Raw genomic sequence first — 26,387 nt, 5'->3', positions numbered from 1 at the left:
GGGAAGTAATAAACCATGGATTCATGCAAAAAAAAAAAAAAAGAAAACAAAACCAGCAACCCTTGTCAGTTTTGCCTTTGATAAGCAGTTAATTTATCTCAGAACTGGCAGAATTCCCTGTAGTTTGTGTAGGGAATTTCTGAGTTGTGCTGTGAATATCAGAGTAATATTTTGTTATCTGAGTCAACTGACAAGTGTTGGAGCATGACAGCTATTGGGAAAGCAAATTCCAAAGACAGGTTGAGTCTGAATATATAATAGAGTAAAAGCTGCTATAGGTGTGTATTATGGCAGAACAAAAGGCAAGATTGTTTTAGTTAGTGATAGCAGAGCCTCTTTCTACATTAGCAGGTGGGATGATGTCTTGGGAATGGATTCATAGGGCTGTGAGTCTTTCAAGGCCCCTGGCTGTAAAAAACCTAGAGCAGGCACTGTGAGCAGCAGTGCACTCCCAGAACACATCTTTGGGTCTTTTGAGTTTTATCCCCTCAGGAGTAGATGGGTTGTGTTCTAGGCTACAGGTCCATGTGATGCTCAGGTAAAACCATGAGGGGACGAGGTCTCGTGGCACACAGGAACAGCTCACGCTGCTGGGGAGCCTGACAAGCAACACAAAATTAAACGTGTAACTTGGAAACTTCATCTGGGGAGCTCCTGACTGTTGGTTAGGTGTTAAAACACCTGTGGGGTTGGGGATCAGAAGGAGAGGTGCTGCAGGGATGGCAAGCTCAGGTCTCTCAGGGGCAGACTGGTGTGCAGGGCAGTGGTAGCTGCTGCATTGAGGGGCGTGGCAGAAGAGCAAGCTTAGGAAATCTGACAACAAACAGACTCTATTTGAACCTTGCAAGGCAATATGAGAAGTTTAATGCATGGCCTTCCGCAAAAGCAAAACCGTCATTGTAACCTTTCAAGCAGCAGTCTCATTGAAGGGAAATAACAGATAGCAATCTGATTTTTTTATTTATGACATACTTTAGAATAAAGATGAGAGCTGGTTTCTACATTTGTTCATCTTTGGAATGACATACAGCTCTCTGAGTAAGCCACACATGAGTTTCACAAACTGTGGTGGTCTGTTTTAGTTTTTTTAAGAGCTATCGAGTAAATCCAGAGACGAGCAGATAATATACTCAGCTTGAAAATGATAAGCATGGAGATATGAAAGACATTCCTTTCTGTGCTGTTGAAATGGAAAGATTAGTGGAAATGTCATGGCTTAGAATTCATGAAGCAATATTTCCCTAATCAAGTATCAGAATAAATTGCTAGAGTACGGTATATTTCTTTTACATGAGAAGACTCTGTCTGAAGGCATGCTGAAACAGGTGCTATAAATATATGTAGAAACCCTTATACATAATATTCTGCATTACAAGGCTTATCTCGTAATTGTGTTATGCCTGTGATTAGCTTGCTATAAAACAGTTCAGCATACAACTTCATAAATACTTGCCACAACAGGCTCTGCAGGAGGGGCCTGCCCAGGCATGGTGCTGCCCATTTATCTTGGCTGGGGATATGGTCCATGGGTGTCTGGTGGTCCTGAATCCTTTGACTCTGGAGCGAGGAGGGCCTAAAGGCTTGCTTTTTCCTCAGAAGAGGTCGTGGCAGTGCCTGCAAGTGATTTGATGCTTTCAAATGGTGAGTGGCCATATCCATATTGCTTCTGCCATTCTTTGGAGATGTGGAAAATGCCAGATTTAGGAAGAATGGGAGACAGAATTTGCATAAGCATGTCCTATACATATAAACGTAAAAATATGTGTACACACATACACCCTGCTGCTCCTGAGCTGGGGGTTTCTGCCCCATCAGGTCTGGACACTAAATATAATGAGTGACTTCTCAAAAAACCTTAAAAAATTATTTAAATTAATGAGCTTACTTCTCTGGAACAAGTGAGGGAGCGATCATTCCAAGTGCTCTGCTGACAGACCTTCTGACCAGGAGCACTACTGGAACAAATAATCTCTTGCCCCATTTGAGCTGAGTGCAGGAAAGGAAAGAGGTGCCCTCAGCACTTCCCAGGATGCTGTGATCTTTTGACTTCCCTGTTCTGCAGAGGGAGCAGACTGGAAAATAGCTCTGCTTTCTTCTGAAGATGCTGTGTGAGCAGAGAGAGGAGGCTGCTTGCTCCCTGGTAAGGAGAGGTCTCAAGGTAAGTAGGTGATGAGGGACATAAAGCAGGAGAAGCACAAAACCTGACGGAACAACACAGGATTAACTCCCTGCTTATTGACCTTGTAATGCGAACCCCATGGGCTCGGTAAGTGTGCCAAAAAATATTGCGTGCTATTTTGAGGTTATAGTACCTTTTTTTATCCAGCATGGACAAAATTCATGCTCTCCTGGTCTGGGCTGAGATTTATAGCAGTGGAGGATATTAGTACTTTTCCGATTACAGCGCTCTGGCAGAAGGACCCTTCCGTGCATCCCTCTTGCTGCTAGAGGGTTGTGCTTATGCCTGCATGTGTATTATCAAGGGTTATTCATTTCTTTTGGATGCAAAACTAAAATTAGTGTCCCTTGGCTCTTTCTTGACTGAAAATGGCTTTTTAAATATGTGAGAATCAGAAATAATTTTTTTGATACCTGGGTCCTTTCCTGAGTCTATCATTCACATGATCATTTGTCATTATGCACAGCGGGCAGGAGGTTAATTGTAATTGCATGGTCATCTGGACCATTGTGTGATTTGAAGCAGAGTTTCTCTGCTGTGTCAGGTCCAACAGTATATTATTTGAAAGCATTAGTGCCAGGTTGCTCTTTAAATCTGCCAGGGGGAACTGAGGAAGAGGTGATTTAAGCCTTCGATTTAGTGCTCTCTTCTTGCTGTCCGCTTCAGGCCACTTTACTAGCGATTGCAGGATGTGAGCGGAATTAAAACACAGAATTTTTAAATAAAATCAAATCCAGTGTAGCAACGGAGAAGGTGGAACCCTTCATCATGGTAACTTAATACCATGTATCTTTGTTGACAGCTCTATATGTAAATCACTAATTATTCTAAACTATTCAGTTCCCCTCCAGGAAATCTAGACTTCTACATTAAAGGCTGGCTATAAGGAATGAAAGCCTTGTGCCAATTCCCCACAGGTTTTATTAAGCTGCGGAGGAAACCCAAGGTTTTTTTGCATTGTAAGTAACAGTGATAGAGAGGTCAGCAATTTACCTACATCAGTGGAGATTACTGGGTTTGCAGCCGTAATTGTAAGCACTTTACAGCTTCAGTAATACATATTTTCTACCTCGGTGGAGCAGCAAGGTAAGGAGGACACGCCTGGCTCTGCTCAGCTGGGATCTCCTTTCATCACCTCATGCCAGATGTGATATACAGGAGTGCTGTGAAGGTGCAAAACTACTGAGGGATTTCTGTCATGGGTTCTTTTTGACACAAACTTAGTTCAAGCCTTCCCTTTCTGGGGGATGGCAGGCTGTTTGCAGACATGCCTGCTGTCTGGGACCAGGTTTGGTGGCTTTGGAGGTGTCTGGCCCAGCTGTGGGTGCTGTGGTTTGGTCCTGCTCCCAGGCTGAGCTGGAGGCTGGTGTGTGTGTGGTGGTAGGGTGCGTAGCCCTCGCGTAGCCATGGGATGAGCAGCTCTCCTGTCCATAGGACAGCACCCAGCCGGTCCCGTGTGACCTGGGGAGAGTGGAGGGGGGCTGGATTCATCCTGGGATCTCTCACGTGTGCTGAACCTTGAAAACTGTGTTCAGCTGCGTGGCCCTGAGAGGAGAGGGCAGGAGGAAGGCGCCTCTCTGCAGCCTGGTGTAGATGTGGTGGGAACAGCTGTCATGACTTCTGGAGGAGGAAGAGGCAGGCCCTTGCCTGGTTGTGCAGCCTGTAGGCAGCACTGGTGTGGCTGATGCTGTGTAGAAGCATATTTTGAAAGGTAAGGTATGGCTAAAACCCCCCTAATTAATACTTTTTTCCTGAATTTTAACTTAGAGTTGTGTATTCAGTTTTGCTTTTAAACCATGCTTGCAGAGATGCAGGAATCACCCAGACTATCAGAATCTCTTTCTTATCTTTATACACCAGCCAGTAACCATAAATCTCTAAACTGTGGTTACTGTCTTGTTTAATGCTGCATTCATTTTCTATAGTTTCATCTTTGTAGCTGTTTTCTACTGTGTTCCATTATAAATCATTTGCTTGCTTCTGGTCCAAAGTTCTTTTCAGGGAGAAACAAACTGAAGGCTTCTAAATTCCTATATTATCCCTGGAAGAGACAACTTCATCACCTTCTGCTTCTTTCCTCAGGCTGGAAAAAGGCAGCCTTGGAAAGAAAAACTTCCTATTTAGATTTATTCTTAAATCTAATTTCTCTCGAGCAAATGAAAGTACCTTTTTTTCCTCTCTTTTTAAAAAATAATTAAGACTTGCCAAAAATATTTCTGTGGATGAGTGTACAGTGATCCTGTGCCTTCTCCAGGTATCTCATTTTGTCTTCTTTCTCCTCTACCATCTATTTATGTTGTTCTTGGCCACTTTTCTCGAAGGAGCTATTGATTAAAGTATGCAAACTGTCTCAGATCCTGCATATCAAGCTGCTCTTTTTTTTTTTTGAGTTGCTCAGTATGTGAAAAGCATCCATTTTTGCGCTGCAGTGCAGCTTTACCCAGATACCTGGTCTCTCCATCTCTTTTTTTTTTTTTTTTCCTTTGCCCTCCCATCCTGTTAAGTGGACATCTTGTCAAATCCTGTTTGTAGACTGACAGCTATAGAGGTCTTGGAGAAAAAGCCAGATCCCTGCACATACACTTCAACAAACAGAATCAAAATGTCAAGGCACAAATGAAATATATCACTGTGCTTCCCTGTCAGATTTTGCTAATATCACCTGGCTAAATTGACAGAGGAACACCTGCAGCAAGTTAACCTGTTTTTATTAGCAGTTGTTTCACATACTTATATTTGGTTATGAATACAGGGACTGCTGGGGAGAAAGCTTTCAGTTGTTTCCTCACAGGATGAAGTACCCCCTGTTCTTCATGCCAAATACAGTCGGGGCAGTGAAGTCACTTTCAAATAGCACAGCAATTAATAAAGAAAGAAAAAATAATTTCACAGTCTGTTGTTAAATTAGCGATTCTTTAGAGTGTCTGGAGTTTCTGACAGAATTAATATGTGCTCAGAAGCCTTGGGCAGCCTTAGTGCATATCATTTACCCAACAGCTGTAAGAGCCAAATGCAGAGACAAGGAGTGGTGCATGATTGCAAGGGAAATACTGGAATTATCTGTCTAGTAATCATTTAGCAGCCTTGTTCACAAATAATCAAGAAACATTTGGATTTGGATTACATCCCTCATTCTTTTGGGACAAATGTAGGAGAAACAGTGTCTGGGAAAAGATGTGTTAAGTAACACGGGTGACAAAAAGGCAGGGAGCAACGTACATTTGAGGAGGGAGAAGAAAATACACAATAAAAGTGCAATAAATTTCCCCATGCATTGAAGGGGAGTATTTTTATAGCAGCTTTCTGCAAATTGAATGCATCTACATAAATAACGTAGCGACACATTTAATTGCAACTATTTATTTTTAAATTTGGCTGGATGATGAGAGAATTTCTGCACGGAATAATGAACCTTGTATTTTTACCACTTGCACAAATTTGAAAAAAAAATAAATTGTAAATGGTATTTGGGCTAAGTGTCAGAGCCACAGAAGATTCTGGCTGCTCTCTAGTGCATATGAGAAGAAACCAACACCCAAAAGTGCGTCCATATGGAATGGATGCTAGATATTGGGGAGGCCAAAAGATGACAGGGAGGAAAATATTACCAGTCCATATTTGAGTCTGGAAATTCCCATTTGGCCTTTCAGTGCAAAGTGTACCTCCTCAAATAAAGAATTAATACCGAATGTTTTACATTTGCCTTCTGTTGGCTGTGCTGGTGGTGTTCTCGTTTTCAGACTTTCTTCTCAAAAGGGCTAGTAACCTCTTTTTCCCCTCTCAGGTTTTTTTGGGCCTTCACTTCCTCATGACATGACTGATTCTTCTTATTCTCCTGCAGTCTCTACATTTCAGGGCTGCTGAGAGGACAGGCAGCATCTTCCTGTACCACCCTCACCTGCTGGGTATCGCAGGACAGGTGCCACAGCACTTGACAAGGCGTTTAAAACAAGGTGTGGAATTGGAGCTGGCAATGAGAAGTGGCAAGGGTGGTTGTGTATGAGACAGAAGCAGGTTGCAATCTTTTTTCTTACAAGGCATGGGTATGCCAAACCAAGGGTGCAGTGCCCTTGTGCCTGTGCCAGCTGATGCCTTTTCTCCCCTCTTGGTGTTTTCCAGTCTTCCTTGAAGAAGACCAACGTGAATGGTTTCTGTAAAGCAGAAGGTTTGGCTTGGTTTTTTTTTCCCCCAAAAAAGTCTTCTTACAAAGACGGTTCAAGTTGATACAATGCAAGAGATGTAGCAAAAATTACAAGTAAAGTCAGTGCTGGGTTTCCAGGGCAAACAATGCTTATTTCATAAAGGCAATGCTTATTTCTTTAGCTATAGCTGGAGAGCCATGTGAGCTTCATGTGAGCAACAGTATTCCTTTATAATTGTTTGAGAATTAAATCTCCATAAATCAAGATTTGACAGCTCACAACCTTAAATAAAAAGCCTGTGAGAATGCCAGCATTGCTGCTGCAGAGTGTTCTTCAGGCTAGTACTTTATGGTATGGGGAAGTAGATTTGGCAGGAAGGACATCATGGCAAGGCTTCATGTACTAAGAGGGAAGGCAGTGTTTGCTCTGCTTTACTTTTTGCTTCATATGTGAATTTCTGGAACAGTTGTATGTGTCAAACAGCCATTTCTGGGGCAAGAACAAAGCCTTTGAGAAGAGGCAGCGGACAGGGTTGTTAGCAGGATGTCTCCTCCCAATGGATGCTTTTGTCTCAGAAAAATACTGTTTATATTCAAAGTAATGTATATGTTATATGGAAAGTAACGTTTATATGTCTAATAAAACATCTTCTTGGGATATAACTGCATTTTTTTTTCCTCTGGGGTTTTAGGGTTTTTCTGACTGGGCTGGAGTCATGGCAGTTGTAGCTAGTTCATGGCAATGATGACCCAACTCCAGCATCCAAAAGCCACGAGGCTCCCTGCCCAAATAGTATTGAGATTGGCTTCAAAACCAGGAGGTTTAAAGTGTCAAGTTACACTGTTTTATATTTCATTTGAGCTTTTTTTTATATGCAGTAAGTTTTCCTCCAGCAATAGGAGAAGATAGTACTGAAATAAATTCTCTGATGGATTGCAACACAGAACAGAAGTGCCCAATATTGTCAGGCTGGCATGGGAAGAGCCAGCAATGCCTCAGGTTGCCCTTTGTTGAACTGGCTCCTAAAGAGGAGCTGTTTGGTGGAGCTACTTGGCAAGGCAGATGAGCTGTAAAGTGTTGCGCTGTTCATCTGACCCAAAGGGGTAGTTCAATCAACTTAAGAAATAATCTCAATATTTTTATGTCTGGTTAATTAAACAGAAATGATGAACCATTCTATCTGCATGTGACAGGATAACTGCTCAATGTTTCTGCACTTGGTTGTTTGTTTAGAGCTTGCTCAGCTTTCCTGGTTGAATTTCTCAGGGTATTAGTATTTGCCATGTCTTCCTTGTACGCACTCTTTGATTTGTGGCCTTCTAACAAGACAGAGCATCTCGTGGTATGCATATCAGGGCAGAATTTAGCTCAGTGAGACCTTCTTCTGTACCTCCAGCCAGTGTGCTCCAGTGTGAAAACCTGTGAGCTTCTGTGGAAGAAGGCATGACCAAAGGGAGGTGTATTTGCTGAGAGCTGGAACTGAGAGGTTTCTTTCTGAGTGCCTCAGCTGCCTGCCCACAGCAAAATTGGCTAGAACCACCTGTACCTTAAATTTGCAATGACAACAAAATACCCCAGCAAAAACCAAACACCAAGAAACATCCCTTCCCCAGAGTCACTGTTCTGTGCATAAACCCATTTAGCACACTTATTTCTGTCAGCTCTGGATAAATCCTTCCTATCTTTTTGGTCAGGACTGTAAAAGATCCATCTTGGTCACCCTCTGATGGAATTTCAGTTGGTGTGTCTGGAGTGACATATGTTCAGCCATAAATTACAGAGGAACAATTTTAAAACAAATTGCCTACAGCCAATCCTGCCGAATTTACCTCCCCAGACAGATGATCATAAAGCTAGAAGCAAACAAGCCCTTAAACATTTGACGCCGGCTTTGAAAAGATCCCTTTGAGTAGGTGTTAGCATCACTGTAGATTGGTGGGATGCTGCCTATTTTGGACCAAATAGTCAGCAGAGGAAAGGCTGATTTTATACCAGCAAGAAATCTTGTTCACACAAAGAAAGTTAAGCAAGGTGGAGCCAATTGGAGGGAAATATTTTAAGAATTTTTAATTCTCTTTACTGTCTGCATATGTACAGTTTATTAGTTCAGACTAAAACCTTAAAATGCTGGTAGAGTAAACACATATGGCATAAATCATCAAAATAAATCCTCCCAATCATCATATTTCTTAACCACAATGGCTTGCAGTTGTCCAAACCACAACATAATTAAAGAATATTTCTTTCTTTGCCGGTTGGGCTCCAGATCCCTATGGCAGACTGAACCAGAAGACTAAAACCCTTTCATTGAAGTATTGTGCCAGCAAACATGTAGCTTTGAAGAGCCCTATTTTCCAGGAGCTTTTGCCAACTGATCTTTGAATTACTGTCTGTAATAGGTGTTTACAGATGGACACCAGGGGGGTTTTGGCTGCATCATTTTCAAGTTTTTTCCTGTCCCCCAGCTGCCATTAGGGACGATGCTTGTTATTGCTATTCAGCCAATGCTGCTGTTGAACTCGAGGGAGTTCTGTGGCTTGTCCATCAATCCTCCCCTCGCTTAGCACGACAATGCAGCTTGAATGTTTAAGTTGCCATTGGCATAACAAAGGATAACCCGGGTGCGTGTCTTTGTGTGCAGAACCCCCCAAAATAGACTCCTGCACCTCTTGGATTATGTGTGGAGCCGGGCATCCTAAGTTATGTTTATGAGCGTGCGGAAACGAATGTGTCTCTGCTGCCTTCTGTGTCTTAAATTGTGTTTTTCCTTTAGGTGCAGCATTGTAAATCATGGCTTCCTCTGTCTAAGGGAGTAAAATGGTATCAGTTTGCCTTCATTAAAATACCAAAGACAGTAATTTAGGAGTAATTTAAGTGCATCTTTGTCCCATGCCTCAGAGAGAAAGGTGAATAGATTTTTATAGACATAGAGATTTGTGAAGATACGTAATTTATAAATACAATAGGTAGAAAAGCTGTAGCAACAGGATGTGGACTTCTTTTTTTTTATTGTAAGCCAGATAGTTGGGGTTCAGTGAGATCAGCATGGATCTGTCCCTTGTAGCCAGAAATCAAGGAAGGCTTGAGGTGCTGCCTGTGCTGAGAGCTGAAGGAGCCCTTGTACATGCTTGCAAAAGCATGTAGCCACAGGTCACAGAAATTTTGGGTTTGCTAGAAAATGACTCTTCACCTTAAGTGCTTTCCCTGGAAATGTACCGGTTTCAGGGTTGTTTTTTTTTTTTTTTTTTTTGACAGGAAAGTTTGGCAAAAAGGAGGACCCCACAAAACCAAAGCACAAGCATCTAGCCCTGCAGTTTACACAGCCTGAGGGAGAAAGCCTGCACACTGCTAAATGCTTTTGAAAAATCTTCTGTTTCCCCTAAGAGCATTTATTTTCCATAGCTTGCTTTCCTTCTGCGAAATCAAACCCAAATGATAGTGTGGGTTTGCATATATGCCAGGATAAATCTCTTTCCCTGCTCCTCCATCACACTGCTGAGAGTTTAGGCTTGACTCAGGTTTTGCCTCATTGATTGCTTTAAAATCTTCTTTAGAGCGAAGTCAGAATGTGCAGAAATACAGCCCATTAAGATACTAATGTAAGCATGAGCCTTTTCAAATCTGTTGTGTTCTAGGTATTTTTATGTCCTGAAAATGTAGTTTACTTGGGAATTTGATGAATTTTTCAGGGTGATGCCACGTGATAAGGTTTTATACCATTTAGAAGAAAGACATTAATGTCATTAGTGGCAGTTAATTCTTAGTTTTCTAGCAACTATGGTTATGTCATAAATTGTTGTGTGACAATTTAGTGAGCCATGTGATAGAAAAACATGGTATTTCAGAGGAAGGAACTGAAAGTACAAATTTATTTATATTCTAGGTTTTAAGGTTGTTTTTGTATTCGGAGCTAGAGCTGATTTCAATGCAGAGTGGAAATAATTCAGCCTGAGTTAGTGTAGGGTTGGGCAGGATGGCATTAAAAGACAATATTTTCTTAGAACAAAAGAAAAAAAAAGCTTTAAAAGAATATTTCCCGTTTGAGATGCATGAATTGGTTTAGATCCAAGTTAGGGGCTGAGTCTATTCAAAGTGCAGAGCCTGTAGATGCCCCACTTGTCCAACAAGCTCCAGGACATCATTTAAAAGGACCTTTAGCAGGGCTTGGACTGCAGCATTGGATGCTGGACTTCCTGAAAGATGTTGGCAAGTCTACTGGATTGAGGCGAACCGGCAGCTTCAAATTACTTAGTGGGTATTTATTTAATTCCCTTCAAATCCCCAAGGCATGCTACAGGAAGCAACATAGCACTATTGCAGATAGGGGAGACCAAGCCTAAAAGAGATATAATCGGGGCATTTTACACATTTTTCTGCAGCTTTGTAGCTCTGGCAGCAATTTCAGTGTCAGCCTGCAGTTCAGGAAAGCTTATAGGGAGGGGTGGATTAGCTCTTGGGAGCCTGCTTGTAAATTCTGCAGAAGGATGCTCTGTGGTGGGTTGCTGTAGTTCTTGAAATGCTTTTTAGAAGAGCTTGGCATTCATATGTTTGTGCTTGTTGGGAGACACGAAGACAGTCCATTGTGGTTTTCTGTTTTGTTTTTTCTTGTATGTAAAAGAGCGTGTCAGGAGCACAAGCTGAGGCTTGGAGCCTCTCAGCATTTTAATTGATTCCACATTGTAAAGACTGTACCTCGCTAAAGCCTTTTATAGGTTTTGGACACATCTAAGAGGCAGCAGCACCCTCCTCTCATTGCGAACACTTCAAGGCATGGCAGCTCCAGAGAACAGGGGCTGATTTATTTGTAGCTTGTTTTTGCTCAGATCCTTCAACTCTCAGGGCATATTCCCTGCACTGGAGCAATGCGCTAATGAAAGCGGAGTTGATGAGCTACAGAGCTGAAAACACACACACACACACACACACACACAGACACACACCCTCCATATCCTGCTTGTGTTTCAGCTGAGAGCTGCCTCATTCTGGACTGTGGGTCTGCCCATGGGGCAGTTTTACACTGTGGCTGCTTTTAAAAGCTGTGACAATTTGAGCTGTGTGTCCTTGTCTGAAGAAGTTGGCAGTCTGGAAAGGTAAATGGGACTGAGGATGTGAAGGAAAAGCAAAGGGGCTTTCCAGGCATAGGGGAAGAAACCTCAGGTTCAGCTGGATAACCTGTGCTCCATCTAGGGTAGGCATCCTTATCCTCACTAATTTTTGTTAGATTTAGTCGTTTAGTTTTATTTATGGATCAGTGGCACTACCTTATGAGTTATACTTGTGGTTTCTGATTGCTGTGGAGACTAATTTGGTGCTCTGCAAGGGAGACAGTGCAATTCCTGTTGGAGTTTTATGTGCTGGGAGATATGAAAGGTCACTTTACTGATCCTAAGCACTTAAGTACTGTGAGCTTATCCTCCCAGTATCACGAGAGTGCAAAGAGAGTAATAAGTTGGACGTTTTTTATATCTCCTGGGGTTTCAAGGCTTATAGGGTCATGTTTCCTAGCTTCTCTCTCTACAGGGACAAAACTGGAATTCCCACTAATACTAATTATGGGATAAAGAGACCGATAGAGTATTCTGCAAGCAGCTGGCTGACGTTTCACATTATCCTTTGTTCTTGTGGGACACCTTAACTTCCTGGATGTCTGCTAGAAACTCATCACAGTGGAGAGGAGACTGTCTAGGAGGTTCCTGGAGTGTGTGGAATGTTAACTTCCTGACACACCTGGTGAGTAAGCCTACCAGGGGCAGTTCCCTGCTAGACCTGCTACTTATGAATAGAGTAGGAGATGTGATGGTAGAGCGCCGCCTTGGGCATTGTGACCAAGGAATTATAAAGTTTTCAATTCTTGGTACAATAAGGAAAGGCATCTACAAAACCTGTCTTGGACTTCCAGAGAAGAACTTTGACCTGCTCAGGACACTGCTTCAGGTAGAGTCCTTAAGGACAAAAGGGTCCAGGAAGGCTGGGCATCATTTAGGAGGGAAATCATCTCCCTGGCAGCTGGTGACAGGAGAAGAGGAAATGGCCTAAAGCTACACCAGGCAAGATTCAGGTTGGACATCAGGAAGAATTTCTTCACTGAAAGGGTTGTCAAGCATTAAAACAGGCTTCCCAGGGAAGTGGTGGAGTCATCATCCCTAGGAGCGTTCAAGAAATGACTGGATGTGTCACTTGGTGCTATGGTTTAGTTGACACAGTGGTGTTCAGTCAAAGGTTGGACTCAGTGATCTTGGATGTCTTTTCCAGCCTTTATGGTTCTGTGGTAGTTGGGTGGTTTTTACTGACATGGTCACAAGAGCATGGAAAGCCTTGGATGTGGTCCTTGCTTCCAGCATGTGCTGCCTTGGGTCAGTGTGCAGCAAAGGCATGGGGCAGCTGGAGAGTAGCCCTGCCTGTTGGCTGCAGTCCAGCCAAAGCTCGGGGAAGGGATGGTTGCAGGGATGCAGCTGCAAATCATTTGATGTTAAGGCTTGCAGATAATCATTTGGCAAGTCGTCCCAGCTGGTTGGTGCTACTGGCTTGTTCTCCCCTCTTTTTGCTTTGTCTCCTCACTGGTACTCACTGTCTCTGCTGCTGGTACGGAACATCCAGCATGTTGTTCTCAGAGGCCAGTTTTCACTGTGAGAGGACCAGCAGTTCTACCTCTGTCCACCCACATTCCTTCCAGGAGCATGCGTCTTTCAGCATGTAGCTCTGCAAGGTACAAAGACAGTTTCTAATGCTGTTGATTTAAGGGATCAGCTCATGCCATTGCAATCCCAAGATGGTCTTGCTGCCATCCTTCACCATGGCCATCTCTCTCTGGCCCCTTTAAAGTGTGCAGCAAGAGGCTGCGCAGATGTTAATGCTCTGTGCATGCCGCGTTTTGTGGTTGCTATTAAAAATAAACAGAGTGAAATTGATTTGCTAATAATGGATGTGCTACTAACAGAAACACATCCCACTCGTACCTAACACTAGCAGGTTGTTTATGGCGTATTTGGTATCTCTAAAAATAATAATTTTTTTCTAGCGACCAATTTAATTTAAAGACTATTTTCACACGTCGCTGGCTGTTAATCAGTTAAAGAGTTTTAATATTAAGAAGAAAGCAGCAGATCTCATCAACAGCTTCAAACTTGATTTCATTTCTTTTCAGCTGGTTTGCAGCAGATTATGAGGAGTCTTAAGCTCATCTTATTTCTCCTGCTTTCCTATCCCCTTTAAAAGAGAGATAGTAGCATTATCTGTCTGACTGTACTGTGCTAGTTCTGTGTATCCTTTCAATAGCTGGTAAATTGGAAATACTGAGATAAAAATATAAGAAGACTAAAATAAGATTTAATTAGGAATTAAACACCAGATACCCACGTAATTTTAAGTTAAATAAAGTCATGTATACTTCATGAAGAGATATAAGTTTGACTGTCAGAAGAGCAGTGGTAAGATAAGAGACCAAAATGCAAGACACGTTCAAGGTAAGTTGGTTTTGGCCCTGTTCTGCTCTGAAACAAATTTGCAAAATGTCTGAGACATTGCCACCAGTAGCAGAAAATGGACAGGGTACCAGCTCCTGCTTTTGGCTGGTTCAGCTCAGCCAAGACAATGCTCCTCCCCAAAGCATCTGCTGCAGGTGTGTAGATTCAGCCAACATCATGCACTGTGGCATTTCTCGCATTTATTTTGATTTTCTATACTCCCTCTTTTGCAAAACCCATCTCCTGTCCCTGAATTCTTCCTTTCTAACTGGCACTGGAATATTTCACCTCAGTCCAACAGGATGCTGCTCTGCTGCCTGCCTGTTTTGAGGACTCACGCTGAAATCTTCAGTGTAATGTAATGCTCTTGAGTATTCCTCCTTGTACTTTTTGAATAGAGATGGGACCTGACCCATGTTTGTACAAAAATTAGTCTAGTTCAGTTGTATTTCACATCTCTCATTGCAGCATGGGTTATTTGCCTTGTGCATCTCTTGGCTCCGTATTTATTCATGAAAACCACACATTCCCTCTGAGCTGAGCTACATATCGTACCATCATCAGCAAGCTGCACCTCATTTAAAATCTGTCAAGGAAAACTGACTTATTTTGCATATGCTGCTTTGCACAAAATAGAAGCATAGTAAACTCTTGTGCTGTAATGATTTTCTGTCTGTTTTGATAGAACATAATGAGATAAATTCAGGTCCTTTTTTTGAGGGCTAATTACATGGAGTACACACTAGATGTGCGCTGCTGTTGTTACACGTTGCACATTTTCGTGCTTTCATTTCCCCATTCCTGTTGCCTGTGTGTGCAAGGGTGTTTTATTTGGCTTTGAAATACAAATTGCAGGCTAGAGAGGAGCCATTTGGTGGTCTGCTTTCCCAGAAGACTCTCCAGAGACTGTGTAACAGCTCTTGCTGTAGGTAGGGCAGCATTTGAAGGTGATTGTAAAGTAAATAAAAGAACTTAAGTATGTGCTGGAAACGGAGGGATGTGCTATAAAGCATGAGGGCAGCTTGTGGTAAATCTGCTAAGAGCCATAAAGAACAGATTCAGCCCTGGATCTGTTTGCTGGTCCTGGTGCCTGGGCACAAAGCAGAACAACTGCACCCTGCAGATAGATACCACAGCCCAGGAATGGAACACTAGTTGGATGATGAGCAATTTTGGAAAAATGGGTTTTTAAAAGCTGTAAATCTCTCCAGTCCAACCAGTTGTTCTCTGCCTGTCTTGTGGGAAGAAAGAGAAGCTGTGGAATTGTGTGGGAGAGCGCTTGGTTTGGGGAGGCCAGAAGGGAGATGATCACCCCCTACAGCAGGGTGGAGGGGCTGGAGATCTGTGGTGGTGACCTGTGCTGGGCTTGGGACCTGCTTCAGGGCTGCTGTGAGAGGTGTGAGGTCCAGGCAGGGCTGTGGAGGTGGGGCCTGGGATGCTCTTGAATCACACATTTGATGCATGAGTGATCTTCATCACCAAAGACTTCTTGTTCAGCTCTGGGAGTTGGGAATTGATGTGCAAGTGTCTCACCTTTGGTGAAGACACTACTGACGTAAAAGGGAGGATGTCAAGGGAGTTTCTCTGGTACTGCAGGAAGCAGAGCCAACTTTAGAAGCAGTTGTCCTTGTTGGTCCATCAGAGGAAAGGGATCACTAGCAAAAACCTGTACTTTACCTACAGTGAAGATGAATTCTGTCATCACTTGCTGAGTTTTAGCACATGCTGTGATTGTCTGGGACATTCCTGATGGGATAATATTAGTGCTTTTGCTGTGAACTCATTTTCTTTGCAAGCTAATTACAACTGGGAGAGTTTGAATGCAGATGGAAAGGCTCTGGGATTTCCGTGTAACTTCTTCTAGTCTGATAGCAGATCTGTGCATCATTAATATCATACTGGGCAGAAATATTTTAAAGCAATTCAGAAGGAAGAAAGGTAACAGCACTTTAGAGCTGCTTTAACATGTCTCCGTGTTTCTTCTTTTTGAGACAAACAGAAAATCAACATTTCCTCCTTTTGCTAACAGTGCATTTGTAATTCTGTATACAATAGTATGATACACGGCCAGCTGGGCTTTTTTCCTAAGAATACACTTGCAAAAGTGTGGCTGTCACTGCTTCTGGCTGAATATGCACACACAGGTGAAGTGCAGACAGCTTTGCATAGGTGAAAAAGCACTTGTTTCAGGAGGATGGAAACAAGATATTACTGTATTCATTTCAAACTACTTAAAAAAAAAATCCCAAGCTACCCATAGCCATGGATTTGTAAGAAAAAAAGTAGCTCTCAGATCAAGTCCTTATGCCTCCTCATGCATATGTATTGGAGCTGAAAGAAATATCTTGTGCGGTGAGCATGCCTGGTTCAGACTGTACCCAGGATCGCCTGTCATATGGAGCACTTTAAAATTCATTGCAGGTTTGCAGAGGGAAGGACCCTAGGGAAGTAGCCCTATCACAATGTCTTAAAGATATCTATCTTGAGATCCCCTCCACGACTGTGTTGCTATTTGTTTGCTGAGACATTGATTTCTGGGTGTAGAACATCTTAGACAAAAAACATGAAATGTATTTTACCTGTTTTCCTAAGATTGAATGGTGGGGCGGGGGGAAATCACAGTAATGTTTTCTAAAGCAGAGCGCAGATGATGTTACCTCTAATGCATTCAACAAGGAAAATAAATACCCAGCAATGGCAGATGCTAGGGGAAAGAAATAATCAACAAATTCACATTCTCTTTCATGCAGATATTTAAGTATGCACTATCTGTTAGTGGCATAGACTGTTTTAAAATATGCAAACTAAATAGCTTGTGAGTATTTGTCTGTTTTATAGCTGAAGATACGTTTTTTTTAAAAAAAAAGGAAATGTGAAGAGACTAATTTTATGATGGGAGAGCTTAGCCTGTGGTTCTTCTTTTCACAGTATGCAGACCTGGGTTCTTCAAAGCTTCACCCCACAGTCCATCCTGCAGCAAATGCCCCCCTCACAGCTACACACTTGATGAAGCATCCACATCTTGCCTGTGTGAAGAGCACTATTTTAGGAAGGAATCAGACCCACCTACAATGGCCTGTACAAGTAAGCATGTGCTTATAGGGTTGTTTTTAATCCTTTCAAGCTGTTCCTGTACTGTGACTAGACATTATGATACTAACTAATGTGCTTTTCCAGGCTCTGCACTGGAGTCTGAACTAGTCTTGACACATTTGTAATGTCACTGTCTTTGTCCACCGTCCTTCTGGTTACACGAGAAGAGACTTTTCCGTGCTTTTTGCTTAGAAAGCTGGCATCCAAGCCACTTTTTGTAATGAGAAAATGCTCTCTCTGGCCCCCTGCACTCCTGGGTGGACTCAGCCAGCAGCATGGCATCTCACACCCGTGTCGGTGTGTGCATGGGTACCAGTGTGGGGCACACACGCGGAATAAACAACGGGTAGTCCTTGCCAGCCGTGGGCATGGATGGAGTCTCCATGGTCCTGCTTGATGTCATCTCGTAGCTCATTTTCACAAACAAGCTGGGAGAGAGCCCTATCTTTCCAATCTGCCTGGAGCTGGTCACTCTTCTCAAAACTCTGTGCTGGAAACTGCGTCTCCAAAATGTAGAATTTATCCCCTGGGTGTCAGGGTGGGCAGTGTAACAGGTACATTGGGGTACTGAGAGTCCAGGGTGGAGCTGGTGTAATCAGAATCAATAATTTTACCCTCCTCCTGCCATCCTGTCAGCTGTACCTTGAAAGTTCCTTGTTCAGTTTATGTTTCTGGCACTTAAGGCCACAATTTCCATGCCCCCAGCTAGTCCTGCTGAGCATAGCACAGATCTGAGCTAGGACTGTCATGCTCCAAATGTAATTTTTGTGGTACAGAAGGGGTTGAAAATTACTGAAATGAGGTTGAACTACTGGTGCAGGAGCAGTTGGGGCTTGCAAGAAACTTAAGCAATGGAGGAAGAGTAGGTTCATGACTCCATACATGCTCAGAGCCACTGGACAATGGTGCAGTGGTGACTTCCATACTGTCGGGAACTACTTTGCATCACGTAGGGATGGTAGTGGCTTTTGTGCCCTTCCCAGTGAATACAGATGTCCTTCCCAGCTTCCAAAGTTTGCACTCCAAAAAGAGAAAGAAAAAGTCTGTTCCTGTTGGAGACACACTCTCACAAAGGAAATTGCCCTTGGCAGCTCTCTGCTTGCCCGCGGGAGGCACTTGGAGCAGAATTAGGCCCCTTGAACTCTGCCTTTGATTTTCACCAGGCAAAGGAGCATGGCTGTTGGATGCTGTGCTTCAGGGAAGGAGAAGGCAGCCTTAGGCAGCATTGGAGTCACTGGTGCTGTCAGATCAAAGAGGTCTGGGGGGGTGAGTCATGCAAGCACTTCCCAGTTTATTAAATAGGTATGCCAGAGTCTTTTGGAGCCATAGCCAGGGTGAGTTACAGCCTTTCTTGATGTTCATTTTGCCCCTTGGCCTGACTTAAAAAACTCAGATAAATGTGGTCCAGCATGGTATTGGGAAACACACTGAGCTCTGGAAGCACTCATAAAGTATTTTCTGTGCAGACAGCACCAAAGCCAGCAACTGAGACAGAGTTATGCCAGACTCTGGTGTCCACTGTGTCTCCTGCCCACCGTCAGTGGTGCTCTCTGCCCTTCTCGGGATGGAAGGGTACACACCCAGTCTGTCCTGATGGTGCATTAGCACAGGGAAGGAGCTGCCATCCCAGAGGAAGATGTTTATGCATGCCTATGGCTTGAGGAGCATTGGCAGGGTTCAGAGAGGCACAAGCAAGTTAGGTGAACAACCCTTGTTAAAAAGAAATTAACTTCAAGAGCCTGTCTCTCCCAGGTTTCTAGTGCAGTTCAAATCCTGTAGGTGAAGGCTGTAATTTTCAACTCTGCAAATGCCGTGGGATTTTCTTTTTACGTTTGTTTGGGGGGTTTGTGCTTATTTTTTGGTGGTGGCTGTCTAAGTTTGTTGGTTTTTACTGTTTGGGTGGTTCTCTTTCCGAGTGGGTTTTACTTTTGTTTTGAGAGCTTGCTGTAAGGTAGTTTAAAGCCCAGGCATGGTGCCTGAAGCTGTGTTGGGATATGGCTTGCCAGGGTACCAAGTCCTTCTGGGGCAGATGAGAAGTTTAGTACCGATCAAGGTGCAGCTCAGCTTCTGTTCCCCACTGCAAACCCCAGAGGCACAGCTGAGGACATTGCAGTGCCTCTGCTGGCATTCACACCTACCACCCCAACAGCAGGGTAGAATATCTGAGCCTTCTCCACGTGCTTCTGTCACCCTCACTTTCCCCATGCATCTTTTCTCAGATGTCCTAATACTGCTGTATTTGTGCTGAAGGTGATGAGCAGGGCCCCATGTGCTGTGCCAGCTCAGCAGCAGGGGTAGAAGATTTTGGCAGGGGCAGTAAAGAGTAGGTAGCGACACTGGTGTTTTAAACCAGTCCAGGTACATCTGGAAGGCAACAGCTCATCATGAACTAAAACACAAGTGAGAGAGACTTGAGTCATGACTGGTAGGAAAATACTGCAAGGGTTTTTTTTAAATGTTTTTATTATTTGTTGCCACAGAAGTTAATAATATTCATAGGATTCCTTTAACAGGAAATGTAGTTCATTTTAGAGAATACATCAACGTCTGTTTTCAGGTCTACACCTGCAAAGCCCCCTTGACACTCAGTATAGCTGTAAAATCACATTTTCCTAATTTAGAGTGTTTTTCGGTTCCAAGCTGCATGAGTCTCCCCACCACCACCACCAGCATCACTAAAGAAAACTAGCTGCTGTATCACTGTCACTTGCTCAGTTAAGTACAGGGTGAGGGAGGAATACATTTTTGTTCAATTTTTCCGGTTTCTTAAGTATGTTTTATAAGTAATGACTGGTGATTTTGAAACTAATAGTGCTGTGATGCAGTCTGAAATAATAGGTGCTCTCAGACAAAAAGAAAAAATTTTGGTCCTGATGGACACTTGAGAATTCTCTTAATATTATTATGTATCTTCCAGGAAGCAATTGCATTTTATTTCTTCTTAACTAAGTAATTCTAGCTTCAGTTCCTTCAGCACAATATCTCTTTAAAACCAAATCCTTTTCCTTTCTCCTCATGTCTCTAACAAGTAGCCTTGTTGTTGTTGAGTATGTTGGGGAAATATTTGTAGTGTTATGACACATGGGACAAATCAAAGACTTTATTTACTGTAAGAGTCTACTTGTAAAAAGTTTGCAGTTAGCTTTAAGTGTTTACGTACATGTATTTCTATCTTGAGAGTAATTTCTCTCTCAGGTTATATTTTAAAGTATGTGCATCAGTAAACAACAGGTTTGCTGTCCATCAAGAAAAATACCAATATCTTTGTTTTCAGAAAGTATTTGCCTCTTGTCAGAAAGTTGTGGTGCAAAAGGGGTGAATCTTAGGGTATAAAGTAGCAAATACAAAAATTATATATGTCTTTTTAAGTCACTAGACTAATATCTGTGCCCTTGACAACAGGAGTTTGGAAATTAAAACAGACCACCTTAGCAGATCTAGGGCCCCCCTATTCTGAAGGTAAAACCCCTTTTGTTCTCCCAGCTGGGGTTTAGCCAAGTTTTATTTCGGTACAGAAAGTTTCAGGATTCTTCAAGTAGGTTTTCTTAGATATCTGTAGACCACTAAAGACCTTTCTCTGAGGCCCTGTGAGAACGCTAATTTTATAGGTTATAAAGTCCTACCAGTTTTAAAGCATTTCCACTGAAGCTGATGTTTTTAAGCCTTCAAGAAGAGTAGCTGACTTTTCTGTACAAAGCAAGTGAAAACCTCTGGTGACTTTACAAAAGTAATAATTTATCCCCCGTTAAAGACACATTGTCCAGTAAGTGTTTCTTGTGCCTGAGTTCTTCATTTTTTTCCTAGAGTACTGGCATCAGCAGAAGGGCACTCATCCAGTGGAAGTAAAAATAGGGCAATTTAACCAGTAAAAAAACATACAAAAAATCCTGAAGTGCAATACATATAACTCCATACAGCTCCAGCGATGAATTCCATAATTTCCATTATATCAGTACAAGTATGGCGCTGCAGAAAATAGTCCTGACTTGGGCTGTATGTTGGTGTCATTAGCTAAATAGTGCTGGATCCCTGGGTTGCAGCTTGGGAGTGGATTTCTCCCTGTTTGTAGGGATCCAAAGGGCTCACAGAACAAAACAAAGATGATCTGCCATTTCCTAAGCTAACTTAGGTTTTTTCTTCAACTGTTTTTCCTCTGAAAAACAAACAAAAAAATACATCAGCAATATTTATTTCCTCTGGCAGTGAGGTTCTCATTGAATCAGAACAGCTTGAGTCGAAATCATGACAGTGTTTCAGTGTTACAAATTTTATAGACTCAGGGAGGGGAATAGAAAAAGGAAACGGAAGAGAATGCTTCTGGTTTATAAGGTGACTTCATTTTTGCAACACTGCCCGTTTTAAATAACGAATCAAGTTTAATTATCACTACAAAACGAGAAGATGACAGCCTAAGTCAGCCTGTTAGATTCGTATGGATGTCTAGCTAGTGAAGCTACTTGTTGGACTCCTTTCAAGGAGCTGCTCATGGGTTTTGACAACTTCATTCAAACTGAAGAGGAGTGAGTGTGTTGTGTTACCTTCCCTTGCAAAAATCCCAGCCTTTGCTGTATAGTTTCTGGTGGTGCTGTGACTAAAATCCATCCTGGCTTGCTTTGATGCATTTCCTCTTTCTTCCTCATTCATTAGCATTCCCTGAGTACTTAACATGAAGGTATCTTGCATGAGACTCCTGCTTGTCCTTTCACATTGTCTTCAGAGTGTATCTGCAGCTTGCCCTTCATCTGCAACACAAGCCTGTTGAAAACAAAAACCTCACAGCACTTTCTGAGAGGAAGCAAGTCTTGAAGGTGCCTCCACGTGGGTTTTGCTTGCCCAGCCATGGCCTTTCCCACCAGGGTGAGGAGAAGCAGCCCGCTTTTTGCAGGTGCTCTGGCACCTCTGCAGCAGCTGTTCCTCCTTGGATAGCCTTGCCAGTGCCATGCTGGCATCCTGCGCAGGGAGGCTTGGCAAAGTATGCAAGCACGGCGTGGGTAACCAGCCGTGCCCCAGCCTGGCAGGGACCAGGAGGGCTGGATACAGCCGTGTTTCCAGTGGCCCTTGGAGATCACCATCTGCTTTGGGCTACCTCGAGCATCTCCCTGAAGTGTGATTTGGATACCTAAGCTTTGGTTCCATTGCTGCCAAATGCCTGATGGGAAGAGGTGGGCGCATACAGAGGAAAGATTTGGCATCTGAGTTGAGTACCTGGGTAGTGTAAAAACCCCAGTGTGTGTCTTTTTTTCAGCATCCAGGGGTAGTGATATAGGGGCAGTGGGGTGAGGAGGAGGAATCTTGCTCCTGGCAAAGCCAACAGTGACTTGGACAGGGCAAAGACTTGCTAATCCCTTCGCAGGAAAAGCAAGGAGAGCACCAGAGACAGTGCCCCAGGGTACAGTGCTCCTCCTCTCGGGTTTGAGCTATCCCTGTCCTCCCACACAGGGGACTGCATCCCAACACAGATCTCTTGAGAGAGGTGGGAGTGCTCAAAACCAATCCCTGTTTTCCCAGTTCTTCAGGTGTTGTAGCAAATGGTCCTCGTGTACTTTCTGACATGTGAGCAATGGGGCATCTCTTTTCAGCCTAGAGAGTAGTAGCGAGCAGGATGACTGATGATACTGTTTTTACCATGTGTTTTTCTCACTTTACAAACCAGGACCCCCCTCTGCTCCTCGGAGTGCCATCTCAAATGTTAACGAGACTAGTGTCTTTCTGGAATGGATTCCCCCTGCTGATACTGGTGGAAGGAAAGATGTGTCTTATTATATTGCATGCAAGAAGTGCAGCGCACACTCGGGTCTGTGTGAGGCGTGTGGCGGTCATGTCAGGTACCTCCCCCAGCAAACCGGCCTGAAAAACACCTCTGTCATGATGGTGGATCTGCTTGCTCATACAAACTATACCTTTGAAATTGAGGCAGTGAATGGAGTGTCCGACCAGAGCCCCGGAGCCCGGCAGTTTGTGTCTGTAAATGTAACCACAAACCAGGCAGGTAAGTGGATCTTCAACCTGGGGGAATGTCTGGGGCGGGAGCCTGAGCCAATCAGACCCGGTGCAGAACTCCCTTTGGAACGGGTGGAAGTCTCCAGCGTGGAGGGTTGGACTGTGGCCTCTTCAAATAGGGGGGGTGGGAGGTGGGCAGTGCTTGTCTCATAGGTTATAACTACTGCAGCCTTCAGTATGTTTCCTTTCAGCAGGACACGTTTTTAGGATTTGTGACTTTTTCCTTTTACACTTAGCTGTTTGGAGATACGTCCACTTTTTTGCGTATTGATGTATCCATCCACTAAACCAGGAAACAAAAGGCTATCTTTCCTCTTGGGAAAGGGAAATTTCTTAGAGTCCATTTTGATTAAAAATGGCTAAAACATCTTAACTTTACAGTTACCCTAAGAAAATTGTTCTTATTGACTTCGGGAGATTTAATCCCTCTTCTACACTGTGATGCTAAAGTGACTGGGCTCAGCCTGATGAGGTATGGTACATTGTCACTGCTTCTCCAACAAGGTAGGGCTAGGATTGCACTAATACCGTGTCATTCTGGGTTTTGCACTGTACAGGCAGAGATCATGTAGACTGCTTTATTGCTTTGTCCAGGGCTCTGATCTGTCTGCCCTTCCTTTGCTCAGAAGTTGAAATGACCTGTCACTTTGGACGTGGAGTTGCCATTGCCCCTGTCACTTGGAGGTACAATGGGAGGCAAGAACATGATTTCATCTCCTTACGTGTGCATCAACGCACCAGGCACATCACACAACTTCTGTAAAGCCCCAGAGACTGACCTATCCTTCTCTTGTCCCTCATGCTCTGTGTTTTAAGGTCTCCCCTGTTTCCTATCTGGCTTACTTCCTGCCATTTAGTTCAGGGCTCTCCACTGGCATTTATCCACTGTGAAGGCCTTCCAGGACTGTTAACAGGTGGCCTTTGAGACTGCGAGGACTGTGCTGCCAGATCACTGAAGCCACACCCTGCCTTCTCCAGACAGTGTCAGCCAGGAAGCCCAGTGAGCAATTCTGTGTGACAGCTGGATGTAGATTGGCAGATCCTCACTGTGGAGCAGAAAAACACTAGCTGGAGCAGGGCTGCATCTCATTCCTGCTACCCAGGTGTATGTGCACAGGCTTGGCAGCCAGCAGCAAGAAGTGCAGATACCTGCCCTGGTAGTTAAACTGGATTGTTGAAGTGTTGGGCAGATCATCTCATTTCCTCTCTTGAGAAGAGGAAATAAAGGCATGCTGGGAATGCTGCAGATAGATGTGGCATGGAATCTGCTGGAGGAATGTTAGAGGACAGCAGTGTGACACCCATTGAAGGCACCTGTTTAGTGCAGATCAGTGGATGTCACGGTCCTAATGCTGTTTACTGTTTTCCTGTTGTGAAGGCTGCTGCCAGTGACTCTGCTGTTGGAAGAAGTATGTTTTCCTGTTAGTGGGTTTGCATTGGTATTTCATTGCTGCCATTGGATTTTCCCTGATGTGTGGTGTTTAATCCGCATAAATCTCAGTAAATGTAGCTGTGCATGAGGAGATGATACCTCACTGATCAGAGCCCATGGTGAGGAAAAGGTCCTGGTTTGTGACTTATGTCCCAAACTAAACTCTGCTTAGCTGCAGCAGAATTTATCCATATAGCTGCCTCTCTGTGCATCGGGCCAAGAATAGCCCCCTTGCACAGTTATCACTTACAGCTTTGTACTGGAAGGTGTCTTTCAGGAAATGGGAAACCTGTGACAAATGTGTCTGGTTCTGAGGACAAGTGGGTAAGTGTAGCTTCTGGTTATGTCTCCCTGTTTATCTTCATGGAGCCACAACCATGGGATATACTAGTGGATCAAGCCACGGGTGTTTAATACACTGTGTGGTGTTGAAATTGCATCTGTATCCACTTGTGGTTGATTCAGCAGGAGGTTCAGTCAAGCTGCTGTGTAAAGAAAGCAGTGGTGACTGTGTTTCATTGTCTCTCTGGCTGGTCCCACCATGCCTTTGTGAGGTGAGCCAGGCCTGTCTGCTGGAGCTGTAGCATCAAATGGGCTTCCCAGTGATGTGCTCTTTCAGCACTCAGTTTGCCCATGCCAGAAATAAAGCAGATGGGAAGAGGGACTTTGCAAATCAGACTAACTGCCAAGCATGGCAAGTGAGTATCTGTTTTTTTAAGGTGCCTCCAAAAAATGTCCTTTGAGGCAAGTAATGGAGTGGTCCATGCCCCGTGACTCTGGATATAAAGACTCACTTCAACAGTCCTTTCTCAAGTAAGAGTAGGCAGGGCACATGTGGCTTCAGGGGGTCTCAGGCCACCCACCTTCCCCCTGGATTTACCTCCAAGATGTGCAGCTCTTGTGTCTCATCTTTTCCTTTGCACAGGGTTTCTGATGGTGATTATATTTTCACTGAAGCTGATTAATAAAGTTGAATCAGTGACACAAGGCCAACTGCAGCAGTAGGAGAAATCCTTCTACAAGATCTGTTGGCTGCAGGAAATTGAAAAATTGCATACCATGGGATAGGTCTGGCTGCTGGAGTCCTGTTGGCACATATTCAGCACTGCAGAGGAATGCCAGGGTCTGTTTTGTTGGTTTGGCTTTTGTCCATCCCAAGAAGACCATGCTCATTTCAGAACTGCAAAGAATGTGCAGGCAGTGAGTCCTCATGTGTACCACCTCTTCTGGGCATGGCAGCTTTTGGCAGCAGAAACTACCTCTGGGTTAGACTTCCAGACGGATTACTTCCTGAAAAAAAAAAACCAAAAAAGGCTCTCTCCAAAATAATTTGTCCCTCTTCATCTCTCCTTTATTTAAATAATGAGTAAAAGAATTGGTGCTCGCAATCCATCTGGCATTTTCAGACTGATTTAATTTTCCTCCGAACTTTTGAAATCAGATTTGGAAATACAGAGAGGGAACAGTAAACTTCTGTTCAGAAGAGGAGGCTGATTGCTATTCTCCATTGGTAACCCCAGCATTCTTCTGTTCCCCCAGTCCACGGAGACATGACAGCACTTGGGATGGGGCTGATCCATGCGGGATGCAGTGGCCTTAGGCTCCAAATACAGGACTAGTTTTCCTGTAACCCTCTTGCAATCTGCAAACCTCAGTTGTTTCTGTGGGATTTTGCTGGTGTTTTTCTGCTAGAAGACATGTGTCTAGAAAGGGTGAGCAACGCCACAAGCCACGAGAGGTAGGAATTGTGCTGGCCTCCATTGTGGCTACCCTAGAGCTTCAGCAGGCAGGCAGAGGACCTTCTTCCCTTTGTAGACACAGGAGTTGACCCAAGCATGGGTTTTCCCTATGGCATTGCTGCAAAATACATGTCCAAGGGACTTCCCAGCACAGATGGCAGGGAGCCATCTGTGATGCAGTCTCACAGTATGTTAAAAAGTGTGCCTCATGCACGTGGGCTGGAGCACAGTGAATAATTCATAAGTGGCAATGATAGGATTGAGTCAGCCATCCTTCCTTTGCTCATGGTTTTGCTCAAGTTTTCATATTTTTGAAACCTCCACCTATTTAAACAGTTT

The 26,387-nt window shown here is 43.7% G+C and overlaps 1 protein-coding gene across 13 annotated transcripts in view; it reads left to right on the top strand.

Annotated features, from left to right (window-relative positions):
• EPHA5 (EPH receptor A5) overlaps window positions 1-26,387 on the top strand; it is a 193,017-nt gene that overhangs the window by 88,523 nt on the left and 78,107 nt on the right. For 12 of the 13 annotated variants that reach the window (XM_086888271.1, XM_086888270.1, XM_086888277.1 and 9 more), the window contains exons 4-5: window positions 16,713-16,868; window positions 22,531-22,866. In XM_086888271.1, coding sequence (XP_086744397.1) covers window positions 16,713-16,868; window positions 22,531-22,866 — 492 coding nt within the window. The remainder of the gene's footprint in view (window positions 1-16,712; window positions 16,869-22,530; window positions 22,867-26,387) is intronic. The other variant, XM_086888280.1, reaches the window with a different exon arrangement.

This window comes from Cyanistes caeruleus, chromosome 5 (assembly GCF_971803275.1).
Source record: "Cyanistes caeruleus chromosome 5, bCyaCae1.hap1.1, whole genome shotgun sequence".
NCBI classification, from domain to species: domain Eukaryota; kingdom Metazoa; phylum Chordata; class Aves; order Passeriformes; family Paridae; genus Cyanistes; species Cyanistes caeruleus.
Note: the sequence above shows the minus strand (reverse complement) of the source record. Positions and strands in the feature narration are given on the sequence as shown.